This window comes from Gavialis gangeticus, unplaced genomic scaffold (genome assembly GCF_001723915.1).
Source record: "Gavialis gangeticus isolate Ggan-Ray unplaced genomic scaffold, GavGan_comp1, whole genome shotgun sequence".
NCBI classification, from domain to species: Eukaryota; Metazoa; Chordata; order Crocodylia; family Gavialidae; genus Gavialis; species Gavialis gangeticus.
The window spans coordinates 28,234,639-28,252,122 of record NW_017728994.1 but is presented as its reverse complement, the minus strand read 5'-3'; the positions used below and the strand labels follow the sequence as shown (position 1 = coordinate 28,252,122).

The 17,484-nt window shown below is 47.5% G+C and overlaps 1 protein-coding gene across 1 annotated transcript in view; it reads left to right on the top strand.

Moving 5' to 3' along the window:
* Positions 1 to 17,484, top strand: part of TLL2 (tolloid like 2) — a 194,797-nt gene that overhangs the window by 131,068 nt on the left and 46,245 nt on the right. The window contains exons 10-11 of the mRNA XM_019502102.1: positions 235 to 350; positions 14,475 to 14,577. Of these exons, the coding sequence (XP_019357647.1) occupies positions 235 to 350; positions 14,475 to 14,577 (219 nt within the window). The remainder of the gene's footprint in view (positions 1 to 234; positions 351 to 14,474; positions 14,578 to 17,484) is intronic.

Below are 17,484 nucleotides of genomic sequence, written 5' to 3'. Positions count from 1 at the left end.
CCATTTTTATCCTGTGTATGCTAACAGATTTCAGATAGGCCCTCAAACGTTTATCGTATGGTAATGCGCTTTGATCTCTATCAAAAGGGGTTGGATTTTGAACCAGTGACCTAAAGGTGCAAGGCTGCAAAGCCTCATACCAATACATGCCACCAGAGATCAAAAACACTTACATAAAACTCTGGCCAATTGCTTTAGATGGTAACTCCTTGCTGCTGTTTTTCTGTCCCACAGCTTGTGGGGAGACCTTGCAGGATTCAACAGGGAATTTCTCTGCTCCTGGCTTTCCAAATGGCTATCCTTCCTATTCCCACTGTGTTTGGAGAATATCTGTCACTCCAGGTGAAAAGGTAGGTTGCACTCCCGATAGCAATGGTTTGCTGCAGATCATGGGCATGTGGTTTTTTTCTAACAGGGTTGGATTGGCAACCTGCTAGGACCTAGGCCACTCTTGGTTTCTCACTAAATACAGAGGTGCAGTCTATAGGAGCTTACAGGGCACCAACTCCATGCAAATGAAGGTTCATCCGGCCAAGTCTTGCACAGGTTGATTGGGCCATAGTCACAGACTATAAGCTGCCACTGAACTATGTGCAGGCCTCTACAGGCAGTACTGGCTCACTTGAACAGTCTTGGCGCTACATGTGGAAAGCTGCATTTCACCCAAGCAGCACATTTATGGGCCAAACAGTGGAAGGATCTTTTGGCCTGTGTGAGTTGTGCTGTGGCCACTGGTGTGAGGAGGTGGTGATCAGATTGTGGGGTGTTTTCTCCAGCCTCTTCATGATCTTGGGAAGCTTGTACCCCTTCACTTATCTGTATGTAGCAGATCTGCATGCCCAACACTCTGGCTTGGCAGGTTACAATAAAAGCCCAGGAGCCTACACTGAACTCAAAGGGGAATGGCATGCACCAGCTTGCAGGGTACGGTCAAGCAAACTGTTAAAATGGCTCCACGCTTGAGCTGAGGGGCAACAGACCTTTGGCAGTCCAACTCTGCTCTGAGTATAACTGCAGTATTGTCTACAATTCTGGGTACCATGTTGATCAGGGAGGGAGATTGGACACCTGGAGGATGCTGAGTCAAATATTCAGGGGATAGGAAGGATTGTATTACAAAGGAAAAATAAGAATTACATATGTGTGCATGATGAGTGAGAGGAAACATGATAACCCGCTCCAGTTACTGCAAACAGCATTCAGACAAGGATGGCGGGGAGGATTAATTTAAGATAATCAAAGAGGTATACTTACAGGTTCAGGGAAGGGGAATACTGAAAGAATGAGTATTGGGATAAACTTCCTGGCAGTGAGATGTATTAAGCTTTGTGTTGTCTCCTGAGGGAGAAGTAAAAGGCCCATCACTTACAATAAATCATTTAATACTCTAGACTGGACAGAGCACTAAATAATTGCAGGGAACAGTCCTGCATTGGTCCCAGGGGGAGGAAAGTGGGAGAGGACTAAGTGACCTTGTAGGTCATTTCCTTTCCTGAAGTCTATGACTTGTTGACGAATTCCAGATTTCTCTTTCTGTTTCTCTCTTTCTCTTTTTGTTTCTCTCTCTCTCTCTCTGTATTTCATTTTGGCAAAGTTTCTGACCCAGTATTTTCAGTTCTGCAGCCTTTTACTGTCTGGTGACTTTGCTGTGTAAAGGCACTTATCTCTAGAGGGAGAGGGGTCTATGCCATTTTTGCAAAATTGTAAGAACAACATAATACCAAGCACATTTGGAGTGGAAGAGAAGTAACACTCTTTTCTGAAAAATCTGCAGAAAGCCAGAATCCAAGGAACAGGCCCTGCTTCCCTGGTACCTGTTAGCCTCCTTAGAATGCCCTTAGAACCTATCAGCTACCCACAAATGCACCCAGTTTTCCTACTATTGTGACTAGTTGCATAAACACATTAGCAAAATTGTGGTTAGTTCCTGGAAAGAGTCTGAGAATTCATGACCTACTGTGACATCGACTGGCTGCCGTCCCCACACACGAGAATGGTGCTGTCAGCTGGAACTCCACCCAGCCAGCCTCAGATGCCTTAAGTTTCCAAGCTCTGCTGAGCATCAATCAATTGCTACATCCATTTGCTTTATCTTCCTCTGTTTTTATTGATATTTCAATGGAAATGAAATCTTTCCCTAATCCATTAGCTCCGCTCACCTTAAATACTCTGGGTCACCTCAGGCTATGAGATGTATATAGATTTGCATGGGACTGGACTGGACTGGACTGGACAGCTTATCAGTGACCACCCTGGAAAAGCGCTTAAGACCCAACCTTAAAACAACTAAGACTTAGTTCCCACCTCAGCAAACACTAGGTGCAGAGTTACTTCACCTAGGCAAGGTACAGAAGTTACACTTATTGCATGATAGGCGCACAAAGCACTTTACAGCCATAATCGAACATATGGTAAGGGCATATAGAGTGCTGTAAAAAGGGCAGATTCCACTCTAAGATAATTCTGGATGGATATTAGCACTGCAGGTTACAGCACTGTAACAAATGTCTGTACCATATTGCATTGTAATTCACCATAGGTTACAGACAACTGATATCCTATGGAGCATTGCAGCACCCCACTCACCCCACCTTGCAGGGTGCTGATTTAGCCAAGGCCAGAACTAATGTCCTCTGCCCAAGCAGTGGGCTGGCCCTGCCCCTGGACTGTCACTGACAAGAGTTAGCAAAATGTCTGTCCGCAGGCCTGCCAGCATCCTCCCTCTGGGTAGCATAGACCTCTACACACAAAGAAAACTGCTTACTACTGAATTTATTTTATTGCATATTATCATGGGTACAGGTGAGCAAGTGCTGAATGTGGGCATGCTGCTATTTTGTCTCTGCTCACAGTTAACCTGGCTTAAGAACTGATTCACCTGCACTGATTTCTGGCAATAGGCAAGTTCCCTAACGGAAGTAAAAAATGTACTCGAACATGCACAAAATGTACCTCAGCACATCTACACATACTAATATGTAGCATCACTACTTTCCGACTTGTCTGGGGAAACCGAATGCATGTGTAAAATGTAGATTGTACAAAGCACTTACACTGCCAGTGTTCAATACAGGATGCAGAACCAGAAACCCATGAATCCAGCTCACAGACATGAAGCTCCAGGAATCTTGGGTGCATTCAGTAGTCCATAAAGGAGCAGAGGCTGTTTCTCTGTTCTCATGTCTTAAAGCCAATTTCTAATAATTATGATCACTCGAGTAATGCTTAGGTACCATGTGCACTTGATAGAAACCTGGTTTAGACGAGTAGGGCTGTGCAAAGCTTCAGTCCCCAATTCGGTTCAGCACAGATTTGGCCCGATTCAGTGGTCAGTGGCCCGAATCGAATCAGAGGACCCTTTAATCTCTCCAAATCAAATTGGAACTCTCCAAATTGATTCAGAGAAATTCAGAAAGACTCGGCAATTTGGACACAGACACAGACGCAATTTTAAATGTTTTTTCTACATACCTCTAGGTAGCAGGCGGCTTGTGAATGCTGTGATGCTGGGGTGCATGGAGCGTCCCACAAAAGCATGGGGACTCCCCAGCGTGCTCGGCAGCAAACCGAGAAGTGGATCAGAAGCACTTCCAGTCCACTTGTGGGTCCACTGGGGTGTGTGCTGGTGGGCCTCCCCACACCCCTGGGCTTGGCAACTGGTGCCTCTTGGGTCTGGGGGGGCACCCAGGGTCCCCCTGCAGCTGATCGCTGAGCTAGAGGGGTGCAGGGTGGGGGGGGCCCAGCATGCTGCCGGGCAGACCCAGAAGTAGACCGGAAATATTTTCAGTCCACTTCTGGGTTTGCTGCTGAGCATGTGGAGGGCCACCCCCCCTCACTCCTGTGGGATACTCCACGAGCTCCAGCATGACAGCATTCACAAGTCGGGATGGTACGTCAAGGTACGTAGAAAAAACATTTCAAGCTGTGTCTATGTCCATATCGGCATCAAATCTTCAGATTTGGATTGGGCCAAATTGAATCAGGGACAGTGATCCGAATCAACGAATAGAATCACTGTCCCTGATTTGGGCCAAATCCGAATTGAATAGGGCCTGCTTTGCACACCCCTATTAGACAACCTGTTACAGAGTTTGAGGTATGCTGCCGGGAGTCCCACAGATGGCTACATAGGGCAGCTAGGTCTGGAAACTCTGGTTTTGTGAAGCTTCCACACTGTTTGTTTTATTAATTACTGTTTTCCAGTTGTTCCTTTTCCTGGCTATATGAATAGTAATATTCAGTGGTCTTTCTAGCCTTAACATAGAGTTCCCTTCCTAGAGCCAACCCCACATTTAAAAAAAAAAACCCTCAGGGAAACAGCATCTATGATGTTCCCCTTAGGAAATGCCTCATATTTTTCAAAGGAAGGAGAGGAAACTCTTTCCCTGCCTTCCTAATCTGTTGCCAGCAAAAGAAGCAGTGATTTGATTTTTCCCGTCTGAACCCAGTAGATTCCCTCAAATCTGTTTAGAATTTTAGAAGGCAATAAACAGGGTTACTCCTGAAGTCCTGGTGAGTGGAGGCAGTTAGCTTGTCCCATTTGTTAGCTCATACCCTAGAAAGGATGACTAGGGATCATCAGGTACTTGGTACTGTGTCAGTATTCCATCAGGCCTTTTTAAATGCCTTAATTAGCGTTATTAACATTACCAGCCAGTCGGAGGCATTGTGTGTTTGCAGGACAGGCAGAGGAGCCATGATGGGCTGGCTCAGAACATTACATTGTTTACCAAAAAAGTGTTTGAAGGTTTTAAAAGGCATTGAGTGTTTGCACTCAGAGCAATTACACTTCCAAATGTGTGTTTTCTGAAGTGGTCTAATGGATAATGTAGTGAACTTTGGCAGGGAGGTTTTTTGGGTTTTTTAAAAAGTTTATCATGCAATTCTTCAATCGCATGCAAGTTTTTAAAATGTAGTAACACTTACATCTGAAATTGGAGTAATTTTCCCTTCATTTCAAGTGGACCAGGATTGGGTCTTTGTATTGTACCGTTTACTCTATAAGATACCTCTCTAGCCTGCCCTTTTTTTGTCTCCTTACAATGAATTAGAGAAATTGCCTGAGCTGGAGAAAATCACTTCCAGCTGGGTAATCATTAAGAGCAGTAACAAGTATGCAAAAATTCTACAGTTTGGGGGAACAGAGAGAGAAAAGACAGCACATTCAGGGGTGTGTGAAGGTGCTGAGCTGTATACACCTGCAAAGAAAATAAGAATAACATCCAGGTATGTATGTGGATGCAAATTTGGATGCAAAATCTTGCCTGAAATATTTTAGTAGCACTCTACATTCTTCAAATGAAATCTTTTGTGGGGAAAAATAACCAAAAAGTAAACTTTATTTCTTGTTTTTGGTTTCTACAATCCATAATAATCTCCTGTCTTCATCTTGCATTCTCCAAAGTTATTTCAGAGGCATCTGATCCACTAAGCAGCTGCTTATACTCAGAAATATTTTGTAATGTCCTGAAGCAAACAGTGGCTTGTTCAAACCAGGTTTGTGTTTGCTTGAGACTTAGGTTAGTTCTCAACTCTGAACCAAAAACTCTTTGGACTTGCCTGGTTTCATTCCAAAATCACTTTCATGTAGAGAAGGAATAAAACCTTAAAGATGACATTTCAATTTAGGTGCATGGGGGAGTGAGTGTTCATATTAGAGTCTTGGATCTGAACCTAACATGTGGGTTTGGTTCTAACACTAGAATAGTTCTGTTTGTCTCCTCTTAAAGGGTTACAGCTCCAGATGATGGAAACTAATGAGAGGAGATGATTTCTCCTTATCTTTTTTTCGGCTTTCTCTGTAATATTACTTTTAAAATCTATGATTCTCCATATGGCATCTGCCACCAAGAGTCATCCCAGCTTTCTACCTTGATCAGGTTTATAAACTACATATCTAGATGTATTTATTTATTTTTTAAATCTTGAAATAAATTCATAATAATGCAAAACAACTACTTGACAGTGTGTGGTGCCTTGTGCCTCCTCACTTGTGACATGTATATTTATATTGAAATCTCCTCAAAACAGGGACTTTACGCTGTACCAAGTATGGGATGGGAAAAGAAAAGGTGAAAGTGGAAAAAATGAAATCTAATAACATTTCGCAAGCACTATTTGGGGTTGAAATTTATAGCATGCCACTAGTAGAATCCACTACACTAAAGTCCTCCATGTTATAAGAGTATAAAGTACGGGTGGCTGAGTTGGGCCCTACATATTTGCCATTCCTTTTTTTTGTTTTTTGCTTTTGGAAGGGAGGCTCCTGCCATGTCTTTCATTCTCATTCAGTGCAGCGAGTCCCCCTCTTCTTGATCACTGATCAGATAGCTAGTAGATGATCAGTGATCAAGTAGTGGTTCAGTGTATGGGGAGGATGTGGTTGTGGGAGGCACTGGACCTCCAAGCCAGGGTGACCAGAGAGACACCCTGTGATCCTAAGGCATCATGTGGGCCATGGACCCTTGAATTTTACAGCCCAGGTGAGGCATGTGGTGTTGCCAGAACTGCAGGGCATCAGCTGAAAGCCCCTGGATGTCACAAGATTCTGGAGGTGACCTGAGCAGTGGAGACCAGGTGACATGGGAGCAAGGACCCCAAGCCTCGGATGTGAGAGCGAGAACCACACATCAGGGACTGCACCCTCACACGTCCGCTGCTGCTTCCATATATCCATCTAGCCTTCTACCTACCCCGTCACAGCCAAACCATCACTCGCCCAACGGCTAAGACCCTGTGGGCGCTGCCATGGACAAATCCAGCCCCATCCACGGCCACCAGCCAAGCCTGGGAACACAAGTGGCAGTCTGGGGAAATAAAGGATCTCATTGCCATCTGGGGTGAGGAGCACATCCAACACCAACTCCAGATAGAGCATTGATCAGAGATATCTTCAAGCTCATCACTTAGGAGATGCAGGCAAGGGGTCACAACAGAGACTGGAAACAGTGTCTCTCCAGACCATGTTGATGAGGAGGCAATATTACCGCATGTTGGACACTAGAAAGCAGCCTGAGGGCCAGGGGCAGTGCATACCATTCTACAAGGACCTGTCCCGTTTCCTTGCCGAGGACGGGGTGGACAGCCCCTGCCAATGCCCATGGGATCAGAGGTGCAATGGAGGAGTTGCCCACAGGGACCCTGCTGGAGGAGACAGAGGAAGGCCATGCAACACAGTTCTCCACACAGGGGTCATGGCTCTTCCAAACCAAGTCCTGTCACATGTCTCTGCACCCCTCCCAGGGACGCAGAGCGAGGACCAGCCTCCCTTCCCAAGTACCAACAAAACAAGCAGTACTGGCACAACCTGCAGGACCTACAACCATTTCTCCCGACATTTCTGACAATTCAGGCCGCAGTGTGCAACCTGTAATGGTAAGGTTTGCCTGAGCTCCATGCAACCATCATGGGGACTCGGGTCCTGGAGTGAACACAGAGCCCCTGGGGGGAGGGAAGGGGCAGTGGGGGGAACTGAAGCTGCCACAGGCCACCCCTGCTGTTGTAGCCCTCTCAGGCTGTTGTTGCCAAGAAGCCCACAAAGGGGTTGGGGCCGGGGTGGAGGGGCAGGAATGCTAGGGTGTAGGAGGAGGGTGAATCATCTACTTCCCCCACGTTCATCCTTCCCAGCTGAAGCCTGGAGCCCAGCCAAGGTGCCAGGTCTCTCTCCCCTGCCCCCCCCCACACACACACTCTTGGGCACTTGAAAGTATTTCCCACTCAAAGGGATCATAAATCTGCATAATTGACACATGCCATTTCTCTCAGGGCCATGCTGTGCTTCTGAGACTTGAGCCTAAGCACAGATAGCAGATACGTCGAGCACTTGAACATAAACAGCACCCCCTCTCACCCAGGCACTCATGGAAAGGCAGTGATAGCATTTAATGAGCTCAGCAGGCAAAAGGGTAAACAGCTATTTTGGCAGAAAGTGCCCCCAGATCAGGGACAGGCAATATGCACACCTATGGCTGGCAACCGCTCCAGTTGCTGTGCAGCAGAAACAAGAAAAAATGTCCTTTTTCCAAAACCCACCCCCAGATCTTCCTCTGAGCCCTGGAAGAACATACATGTGATGGAAGGATTCCTGCGTGGGAATTATTAGCTCAGCCACTCGGCTCTCGCTGCCAGGCTGACTTCTAGGTTCTGCACCTAGATAGGCGGGCAAGTGGCCCAACAGCACTTTGCCCCCTCCCTCCAGTCCGATCTGTGGGTGAAGTCCAGTGAGCGCTCAAGGTGCAGGCACTCACTGTATCGACCCCTCAGGGCAACCCCCAGCTCCCTCCCATGATTGCAGGCCGAGACCTGCCCTTTTAACCGTCTGTCCCCCACTTCTGCAAGCTATGCAGCCCCTCCCCCTTGTTTGCAGGCTCTGCATCTGTGTGTGAAGGGCCAGCTTGCAGCAGCTGGCATGCTGGCTTCAGGATGGGCAGCAGCACACCTGATGAGCGATGGAAAGATGTGCGCAGGCCGTGCACCGTGGACTTCTGTCACCAGGGGCTGAGAAACTGATGGGGGAACGAATCAGGCTGTATACAGGGAAATATGGATGAGCTGGAGGGTGCTTACACCTGAGCTGCTGAGTCACGTGACTGGGGACTCTAGATGGCCACCCGCTGTTTAGAGGAGATAGCCCGTGGTGCTGTGGAACTGAGAGTCACAGCGCCAGGACTGGGAGTTAATGCACACGGTCCTGGACATCTGCCGGTTGTTCCGTAGGTGCAAGTAGGTCCAAGCCAATCCCAAAGGGGTGTAGGAGCATTTTGAATGGGTGGGAGAGTGCAGCCTGCTGGGGCAGCTTCTGGAAGCAGAGTCCAGCAGCCTCAGCTTGTCCACTCCTCTGCTGGGAGACTCGGGAGGGAGCTTTTCTGCTCCCCACGACCCCACTCCTGGCCCAGGTCCCACTGCAGGGGAGCAGCGCAGGCTTGACTGAAACAGGCAGACCTCCAGCTCAGGCTGCCTGTCTGGCATGAGTCTCAGGCATCAGCAAGGGCTGTGGGTCTGTGGTGGTCCTTAAAGCGGGAGGCATGGTCCCGGAGGCTGAGGGGCAGGAGTCCCATGTAGGAGGGCCATCAGTCTTCAGTGCCGGCTGCAGTGATGCCTTCTTCCTCAGACAGATGTTGGGTCTGGGATCATGCAGCTGTCTATCTCCTACATGGAGAAGGTCCCCAGTCTTGACTCTGGACCCCTGAAAGTAGGGTGCCAGATCAAAAGCCCCCTGACCTGTGCCTCCCCTCCAAGCTTTCATGTTTGTTGAGTTAAGGCCCTGTGGCATTCCTCCTGACCCCAAACCCTCTTCCAGGTTCTGTCACCCCATGCTCAACACCCCTCCCCACACATCCGACTGCTGCCAAAGGTTTGCTGTTTTCTGTGAATTGGGAGGAGGGACCAGGCAGAGACGGAAGCAATGTTCAGCAGGTTTTCTTTTTTAAACATGGGAAAAGTTTGGCAACTGCAACATTTTAAACTGAGGCACATCTCTTTCTTGCACCCCATTCCCCGACACCTCCATGTGTTCCCCCCAGGGGAGGCTGGGGAGGGGGAAGGGAAGGGGAATGGGCAGCCTGGGTTGTGGGCAGCACTGCCTGTGAGGCAGGCCAGAGGAGCCCATGGCAGGAGACCCATGGCCCAATGCCAGGGCATGGGCACTCAAAGCCCTTTGGCCCCACTCATCCAGAGAGGTCTCCCAGGCCACATGTGAGAGGAGGCAGCTCGCAGGGCTTTGCAGATCTGGCAGCCTACTGTGGTGCGGGGCCAAAGCCACCTGTGTCAGCAGGGGGCTTGCCTTCCCCCATCCCTGCACCATGTGCTCATGGTGTCAGGCCTGGTGCTTAGTTGAAGTGTTCCTTCTGGCGGTCGAGGTGCTTCCCATAGGGCCTCATAAGCCAGGGCAGCCTGATGGGGGGTAGGCTAGGCCCTCAATAGGGATAGGGGGGGCAATGACATTGGTGATGATGAAATCAGGGACCCCAAGAGCATAGCGCCCACTCTTCATCACCCCAGGGAACAGGGAGTTGCATAAGAGGTGGGCACCTCGACTTTGGCTGCATGAAAGTCAGTGGCCCAGTCGTGCCCCAGACACCTGGATTCTGTGTGCATGTGTGTGGGGGGGGGCATGCACGTGTGCGTGCATGCATACATGCGCGCACACAACCCAGGTGTGCTAGACACACACACACACACACACACACACACACACACACACACACATAGGCACAGGGTGAGCATGCGGGAGATGGCTGTCTGATGGCTTGTGGCCACGACAAGCCACTGCTACATCAGGTCTAGGTGGGCAGCCATAATATCCCTGCCAACCAGTCAGATGGGTAGGCTGTTCAGCTCAGGAGTCTTCAGCACCTCAGGGAACCTGCAGGGCACTCTGGGAATCATGCAAGAGCCCCTGCTACCTGCTGTGTTTGGGCCAGACAGGCAGGCTCCAAGCCCCACATACCCTCCCTACAAGGGCTAACGTGTGTTTTGCTTCCTCCCTACCTAAACAGGGGTGCTTAGAGAAAATTACCAAGAGGGTTTCAGGCTTTTAAATAAAGCCTGAAGATTACTTTGGGAGATTATTAACATGGGAGAGGCAACCTGGTGGCAGAAAAGGCAAGTACTCAATGTCTTCTTCATCTTCACATGCCAAGTCAGCTCCCAGATTAATGCACCTGGCAGCACAGTTTCGGGAGGAGGGAAGCAGCCAGCAGTGACAAAAAAACAGGTTAAGGACTATTTAGAAAAGCTGGATGTGTACAAGTTCATGGGGCTGGACAGGATGCACCCCATGGTGCTGAGGGAGTTGACTGATGTGATTGCAGTGCCTCTGGCCATCATCTTTGAAAACTCATGGTGACTGGGGGAGGTCCTGGATGATTGGACACAGTTTAAAACTGATACGGCTCAAAATACATTTTTTCAATGTCGTTTTTACCAAATTAACTTCAAATGAAATGTTCCTCTGTATGAAATTGCCAGAAGTTTTGAAATTAATACAATGGCCACTACTTTGTAGTGTTTGCAGTGGCAACGCTGCAGCAGTTAATGTACTGAGAGCCAGATACTGTCTATAAAGTGAGCTAAATAGACTGGTCTACTTTCATTGTCCAAATTCAGAGACTTGCCAAAAGTCATCAGAGTAAATGGTGGAAAGTAAATCTCATTTAGAAATCGCTTGAGCCTTAATCTAGGTTGCCTGGTAAGAGTATACCATGGGAATCTGTATCTCTGCAGGAGGTATTGGATACAAGCTAACTTGATGGGTCAAATTTTGCAAAAAATTCACCCTTAGTAGATCCGTTGACTTCACTCCCCTTTAGCCTCTTAAAAGAGAGACACCACTATGATGCATCACAGACCAGATGCTGCTCTTACAGCTGTGCAAATCCAGTGCAGGTGCATGTTGTAACTGAGCTGTTTTGGGGTTTGTTTGTTTTTTAATCTCTTATCTTCCACTGTTTGCACCATTTATTTACCTTTTCTGTTCCTTTAGCCTGGGTGGGGAAACTAGCTGGCTGAGTTTCCCTGCTGTATTACATGGGGCTGTAGCATTGCAGGAGAATGCTTGCAGGACCATACAGGAAAGAAGCAGCTCTAGCAGTATAGGTTGTATTTCTGGCTCTACCTGAGATATCCTGAATGATGTTGGGCAAGTCATTTAATCTGTTTGGCTGCAACAGCATTGAAGTGGGGTGCAGCTGCTTGCAAAGAGGGAAAAATTTCAGTAATGGTATAAATACTAATTTAGAAATAGCCCAAGCATCTTTATCGTCACCCTCTTCTGCATCCTAAATACCTGTGACCCTTCTAGCTTATAATGTGTGCTGTTGCTAGGCCTGGGGAGGCAGGATGGCATTTTCTAGTGTGGCTGCAACACATGTACCCATGGCAAGTATTCCCTATCAATAAGGTGGTAGATGATGCCTACTTCTCAGCAGTTTTATGGGCCTTCATGTGTGAGGTCATGATAGACTTAGATGGGAAGGACTTTTAAACAAAATGTGTTTTTCATTTAAATAAAAAATAACCCTGTTGTGGAGTTGATAAAACGTCAGAATGGCTGTCTCATGGGAAAGATCAATGCTTCTACATTGTTCTTGTCCTGACTAGGCATGCACAGTTGAAATAGTGGCATGCTTCATGGAATGAAAAGTTTTACAAAATTTCAGTTGGAAATAGTGTAAATGTTTACCATTAAAACCAAGATGTTTCAGCATTTTGTGACAGATGTTATGAGTTGGTTTACCATCCTGAATGGGAACACTTTGTTTCAATTCTGCATGTTCTGAAACTGTGTTTGCCTTAGCCACCGCAATGATTCGTGACAGCTGCTGTTTGAATGCCTTGTGCCCCTTTCCTCTCCTTTGTACTTAAGCTCCCTGGCTGGACTGCATCTCAGGAGTTGGCATGTTCAGCCTGCAGAAAAGGCACTTAAGAGGGGACATGATAGCAGTCTTCAAATACTTGAAGGGCTACCATAAAAGCACCTGTTGTCTCTTGCTGCAGAGAAGGACATGGACCCAATGGTTTGAAGTTGCAATGAAGTAAATTTAGATTGGATATCCAGGAAAAACTTCTTCACTGTGAGAATAGTGAGGCAGTGGAACAGGCTGCCTAGGGAAGCTGTGGACTCTCCATCACAGGAGGTGTTCAAGAAGAGGCTGGACAGTCACTGGTGTGGGATGATCTAGGCATAGCATGCTTATTTTCTACCATGGGTATTTTCCATGCTTCTGGGCTTTGCTGGTTGCTCCTTCTCCTTCCCCCCCACCTTATTTTTCTGCTGTACGTCAGGGTGTTTTTAAGTCTCACTAGAGGCATTGGGTGTTGGCTTTGGCTATGGCTAAGTCTGGGGTGTCATGATTCTCTTGCTAGTAAACCTCCTGCTGGAGGTTCCTAGCTAGAAGGTCTTACCCAGGTGTTGGCAACCCCCAACACGTGCCAGAGCATGGCACGAGGCCATTTTGCTCAGCACACCATAGCCGACTGGGGCTCTGTGCAGCTGCTGTTGGCTATGGAGCCCAAGCTGCTCACAGCAGGCACTAGGGAGGCTGCAAGCCCTGTTGCAAGCAGCCCAGAGTCCGTGGCAGGCAGCAGCTACCCAGACCCCAAGCCAGATGTGTCAGGCAACCAAGAGGTTGCAACCAGTGCACTGGGGTCCGGAGCCGCAGGCCGGCTCTGTGGCCTATGGCGGCTGCACGTACACCTCGGGGCGAATGGCAGGGAAGAGACTGGGGTTGTACTACCCCAGGTCCCTTCCAGCCATGCACCCTGAGGAGTGCATGCAGCTGCCACTGACCTGAAACCCAGGCTGCAAGCTGGCGCACCAGAGTCTGGAGTCCCAGCCTGGCTCCACGACTGGCGGTGGGTGGACACATGCCTCAGGGTGCACAGCAGGGAAGGGCTTGGGTGTGCTGCCACAATAAGGATTGGGTGTTGCCATCTGCTCCTGGCATGCCAACATCTTCCAAGTCCAGGTTGAGGTGGGTTTTGGCACTCAGCCCAAAAAGGTTGCTGATCCCTGGTCTTGCCCTTCCACTCAGGGTCAGACCAGTTACTGTATTTCAGGTCAGGAAGGAATTTTACCCCATGGTCAGATTGGTACAGACTGGGCGGGGGCGGGTGCTTTCCTCTGTAGTTGGGGGAGTTTTGCCTCCCTCTACCCAAGATATCTTGAGCATAAATTGACAATGTTTTAGAGAAGCAGGACATTGGCTGCCTTGGTTCCCCTGCTTTACCTGTGGCAGGTTAGGGTGTTAGGTCTATGTTGTGTCAGGCTTGAGAGCAGTCTTATGTAGAGTTTAGATTACGGTTGTATCGGATGGTTTGGATAGGGGTGATCCTGATTCAGGCAGAGGGTTATGTAAGTCAGACCTCTGGAAGCCCCCTCCTGCCTTATTTCTGTATGACTATGACTCGAGGCACTGGGGGCTCAGCTAGAGGGAAGACAGTTGTCTGTTTTGGGAATTGTGTTTTACATGTAGTCCACTAGGCTGCCAGAATGGAGGCATGAGGAACTGAAACAGCGGCTTTCATGGTGTACCATGGCAGCTGGAGGAGAGAACTGACACTATAATCTAACAGAAAATTAGGAAAAAAAAGCAAAATTAATCAAAGCTTTCCATCAAAATCCTATTTCTCTGCAACACATTTTTTCTTATTCCTACTGGATGAACCACTGATACTTCTTTTTGTTGTAAAACCACAATCAGACCTATTCTTCTTAAAGGAGCCTTCTACTTGAGTGAATGTCTGTCATCTTTTCTGTCATTCACTCAGTAACATGCTATCTGCTGCTTTGTATGATAGAGCTCTGTAAAACACCTCAGGATATCTTTTTAACAAAAGACGCTTTAAAAAAAAAAGTCCTTTTTACCATTTAAACCTCTTAGGCAGCATAATGACCCTGATGGAATTTAGTTTGTAGGTCCTGTTGTGCCAAATAGCTCCATTTGCAAAGATAACTCTGCTCCCTCTGTTCACAGATTATGCTAAATTTCACGTCAATGGACTTGTTTAAAAGCCGCCTGTGTTGGTATGATTATGTGGAGGTGCGTGATGGCTACTGGAGGAAGGCTCCCTTATTGGGTGAGTGGCTATTTAAATTTTTTAAGATGCTTGTACAGAGTGTATGTAAATGGGCCCTTCATCCACTAGCTGCTGGGAGCTTATTTGTAGAATAGGCACATGGTTCTCCTTTAATACTTCTCCTCCATTGTTATCAAAGTGCTTCTTGAACACTACGTAATTCATCCACCCAGTTCTCTCTGTGAGGTAGGAAAATGTTATTCCTTTGTTTTTCAGATGAGGAGTTGAGGTTCAGAGTGAAATGATTTGCCCAGAGTGCCATAGCAAGTCAGGCAGACCTGGTCTTTTGATTCCCTGTCCCTTGCTCTAGCCATACAACATTGCCTTAAGACATATTTAATTATACTGCACTGAAACAGAGTTCCTAGATGATCAAACTGTACAATTTCTGACCCAGTGAGTCTGCCAAGTATGTAAATCGGTGCACTCAGATGAGCGATTGTACTACTACCCATTAGCCTACTGCATGGACTGGTATATTGAATTTGTGGTTTTTCCATATGCATATCTTCCTATTCTAATTTGTGTATAAAGAACTGGGATGGGACACAGAAAACTCATCTTATACAGGTCATAAAATGCTAGGAACGTTCAGTCGCTAAAGTGTGAAATGGATTTGAATCTGCCATCTTGAGGGAAATGGTTTATCTGAGCTACCAAATCCTCTAGACCATCCAGCCTCCTCTCCCTATTAGACGTAGAAATACACTATTTTTAAAAGCAGGCTCCAGAGGTAGGGAGGATGTCTTCTGATGGGGAGGAGGCACAAGCCAGGCTAAGAGAAAAGCTGTAGAGGAAAATATTTTAGTGGCCTTTGCTGGGAAATATGAGGGAGTTACAGCTTTCCGGTCAGCACCTCTCACATGCCATCTCATTTTCCAAGAGCTGACTTCCCTTTAGGATGTACCAGTTATGGACATGGAGCACGTCTCTGACATACATATTGTTGCTGTGGGCTACCTGTAGGCTCTGATGTAATTCCTAATGCTTTCTTCCAGTACCTGCCATTCCACAGTTGCGCCTCCCACATACAACTGCAGGGCATCAGCCTACAGATATTGTTCCAGCTTCTGTAGCAGGGGACTCTAGCAAGGTTTCCTCCAACTCATTCAAAACATGGCTCAGTCTTGGTAGGACCAGACTGTATATTTCAATCATGGTGTAGCCCTTCTATGGTGTAGAAGGCCTTGGTAGGATGAGACTGTATATTTAAATGATGGTGCAGTCCTTCAATCTGTGGTGTAGCCCTTCTAGAGACTGCTGCTTTTGGGTGCCCAGCTGAGGACAGTTATGGGGTGGGAGGAAATCTGGTCTTTAGAAAATGCTGAGCTACCTGTCCTTTGCAAACCAGGTCCTCTACAGTGTTAAGATAAACACCTAAAGTTGCAGATCACTGGAAGAGGGCCGTAGGCCACTTTGGAAGCAGTCAAATAGAAGTGGCTTACAGGGCATGACTGGACCATGCTTAAACAATGTGGAGTTGATTGTTGGGAAACCATGTCCTCCCCTGCAGTCACATTGCAACTGGGATGGAACCTGAAAAAGCATTATTTGAATTCAAACTTCTGTGTCTCTGGTTTTTAAAAACTGGCTCTGTACAAAGCCTTTAGAAATTGTATGGGATTGTCTCCATGATTTCTTATGCATGATCCAGGAGAATGTGAATTAGCACGGATGGGACAACAGGCTTCATCTCCACACTGCATCTCTGCTTGGGCTCTGAAATATTATAAAAAAGCACTGTTGTCTCAAGCTCATAGCATCTCATTTATTTCCTTCAGCTTGTACCATGCTGTCAGTCACTGTTGAGAACATGAGGCTGCTGGTAAGGGCATTTGGGATTTTCTTACTTTTGGGTGTTTTGGTGGATGAAGGAGTCGGAAGAGAGAGCCAGGACATTTGGGTTCTATTCCCAGTTCTGCCACTTCCTAACTTTGATCTTGGGCAAATTCCTTCACCTCTGCTTTCGCATTTGTAACATATGTGAATCTCCACTGTACCCTACGAGGCAAGAAACTCCAGATTTTTTTCAGCTAGATGAGTGCAGCCTCACACAGGTTACTGGGGGGGTGTTTTCTGTTACAACTAGGAATTTGACTACTGGGCGGGGGTATTCAGTGGAGCCTAGATGAGTTGGGTGCCCCTTTGAAAATTCCTACCCTTAATGCCTTTGGTATTAGGTTGTGAGGCTTATCAGTTGTGAAGGGTTTTGAAAACCAGTGAAGAACAGCAAGGCACTAGGCCAGTGATACTCAACCTGTGTGTCGGGGCCCCCTGGGGTGCCACCAGATCCTTTGAAGGGTGTCACAAGATGTGAAGAGATAAGTGAGGTGAGATCAGATAAGCTAAGTAGATAAATGCAGACTCAGGTTTGTCCCTGCCTGAATGACCCCCTAATTCCCACTGCCCAGCCTCTCTGCAAGGGGGTTAGCCCTGTAATATATAAATTAGTTTTTGAAATTGGGTGCCCCTCAATTTGCAAACGTTGTGCAGGGAGGGATCTAGTCCAGTGAAGGGTGCCTTGAGTCCAAAAAGGTTGAGAACCATGGCACTGGACCCTAAACCTGCAAATCCTTGCATGGCTATGCACAACAGAGCAAAGTTGGGCAGACAAAGGTGCAGGGAACAGGGGAGGCCCATGGAGCAGTAAGGAATGTCAGCAGCTGGTTTACACTGAGTAGCACAAGGTTAAAAGTAGCAAGCATATCTGAGAGGAGGTAGGCTCAAAAGAGCAGCCCTCAATAGGTGTGTGGTAGTTGAGTCTTGCTCCTTCTCCTAGTCAGAAATAGTGGGTCACCTTCTTACCAGCCCTGGTTCCTGCATTTCTCAGGCCTTAATATGTGACACTGCACCTGTGCTTTGCAGAAGAGGATTAGGCCCTTTAGTAAAGGATTTTATTGGTGGGAA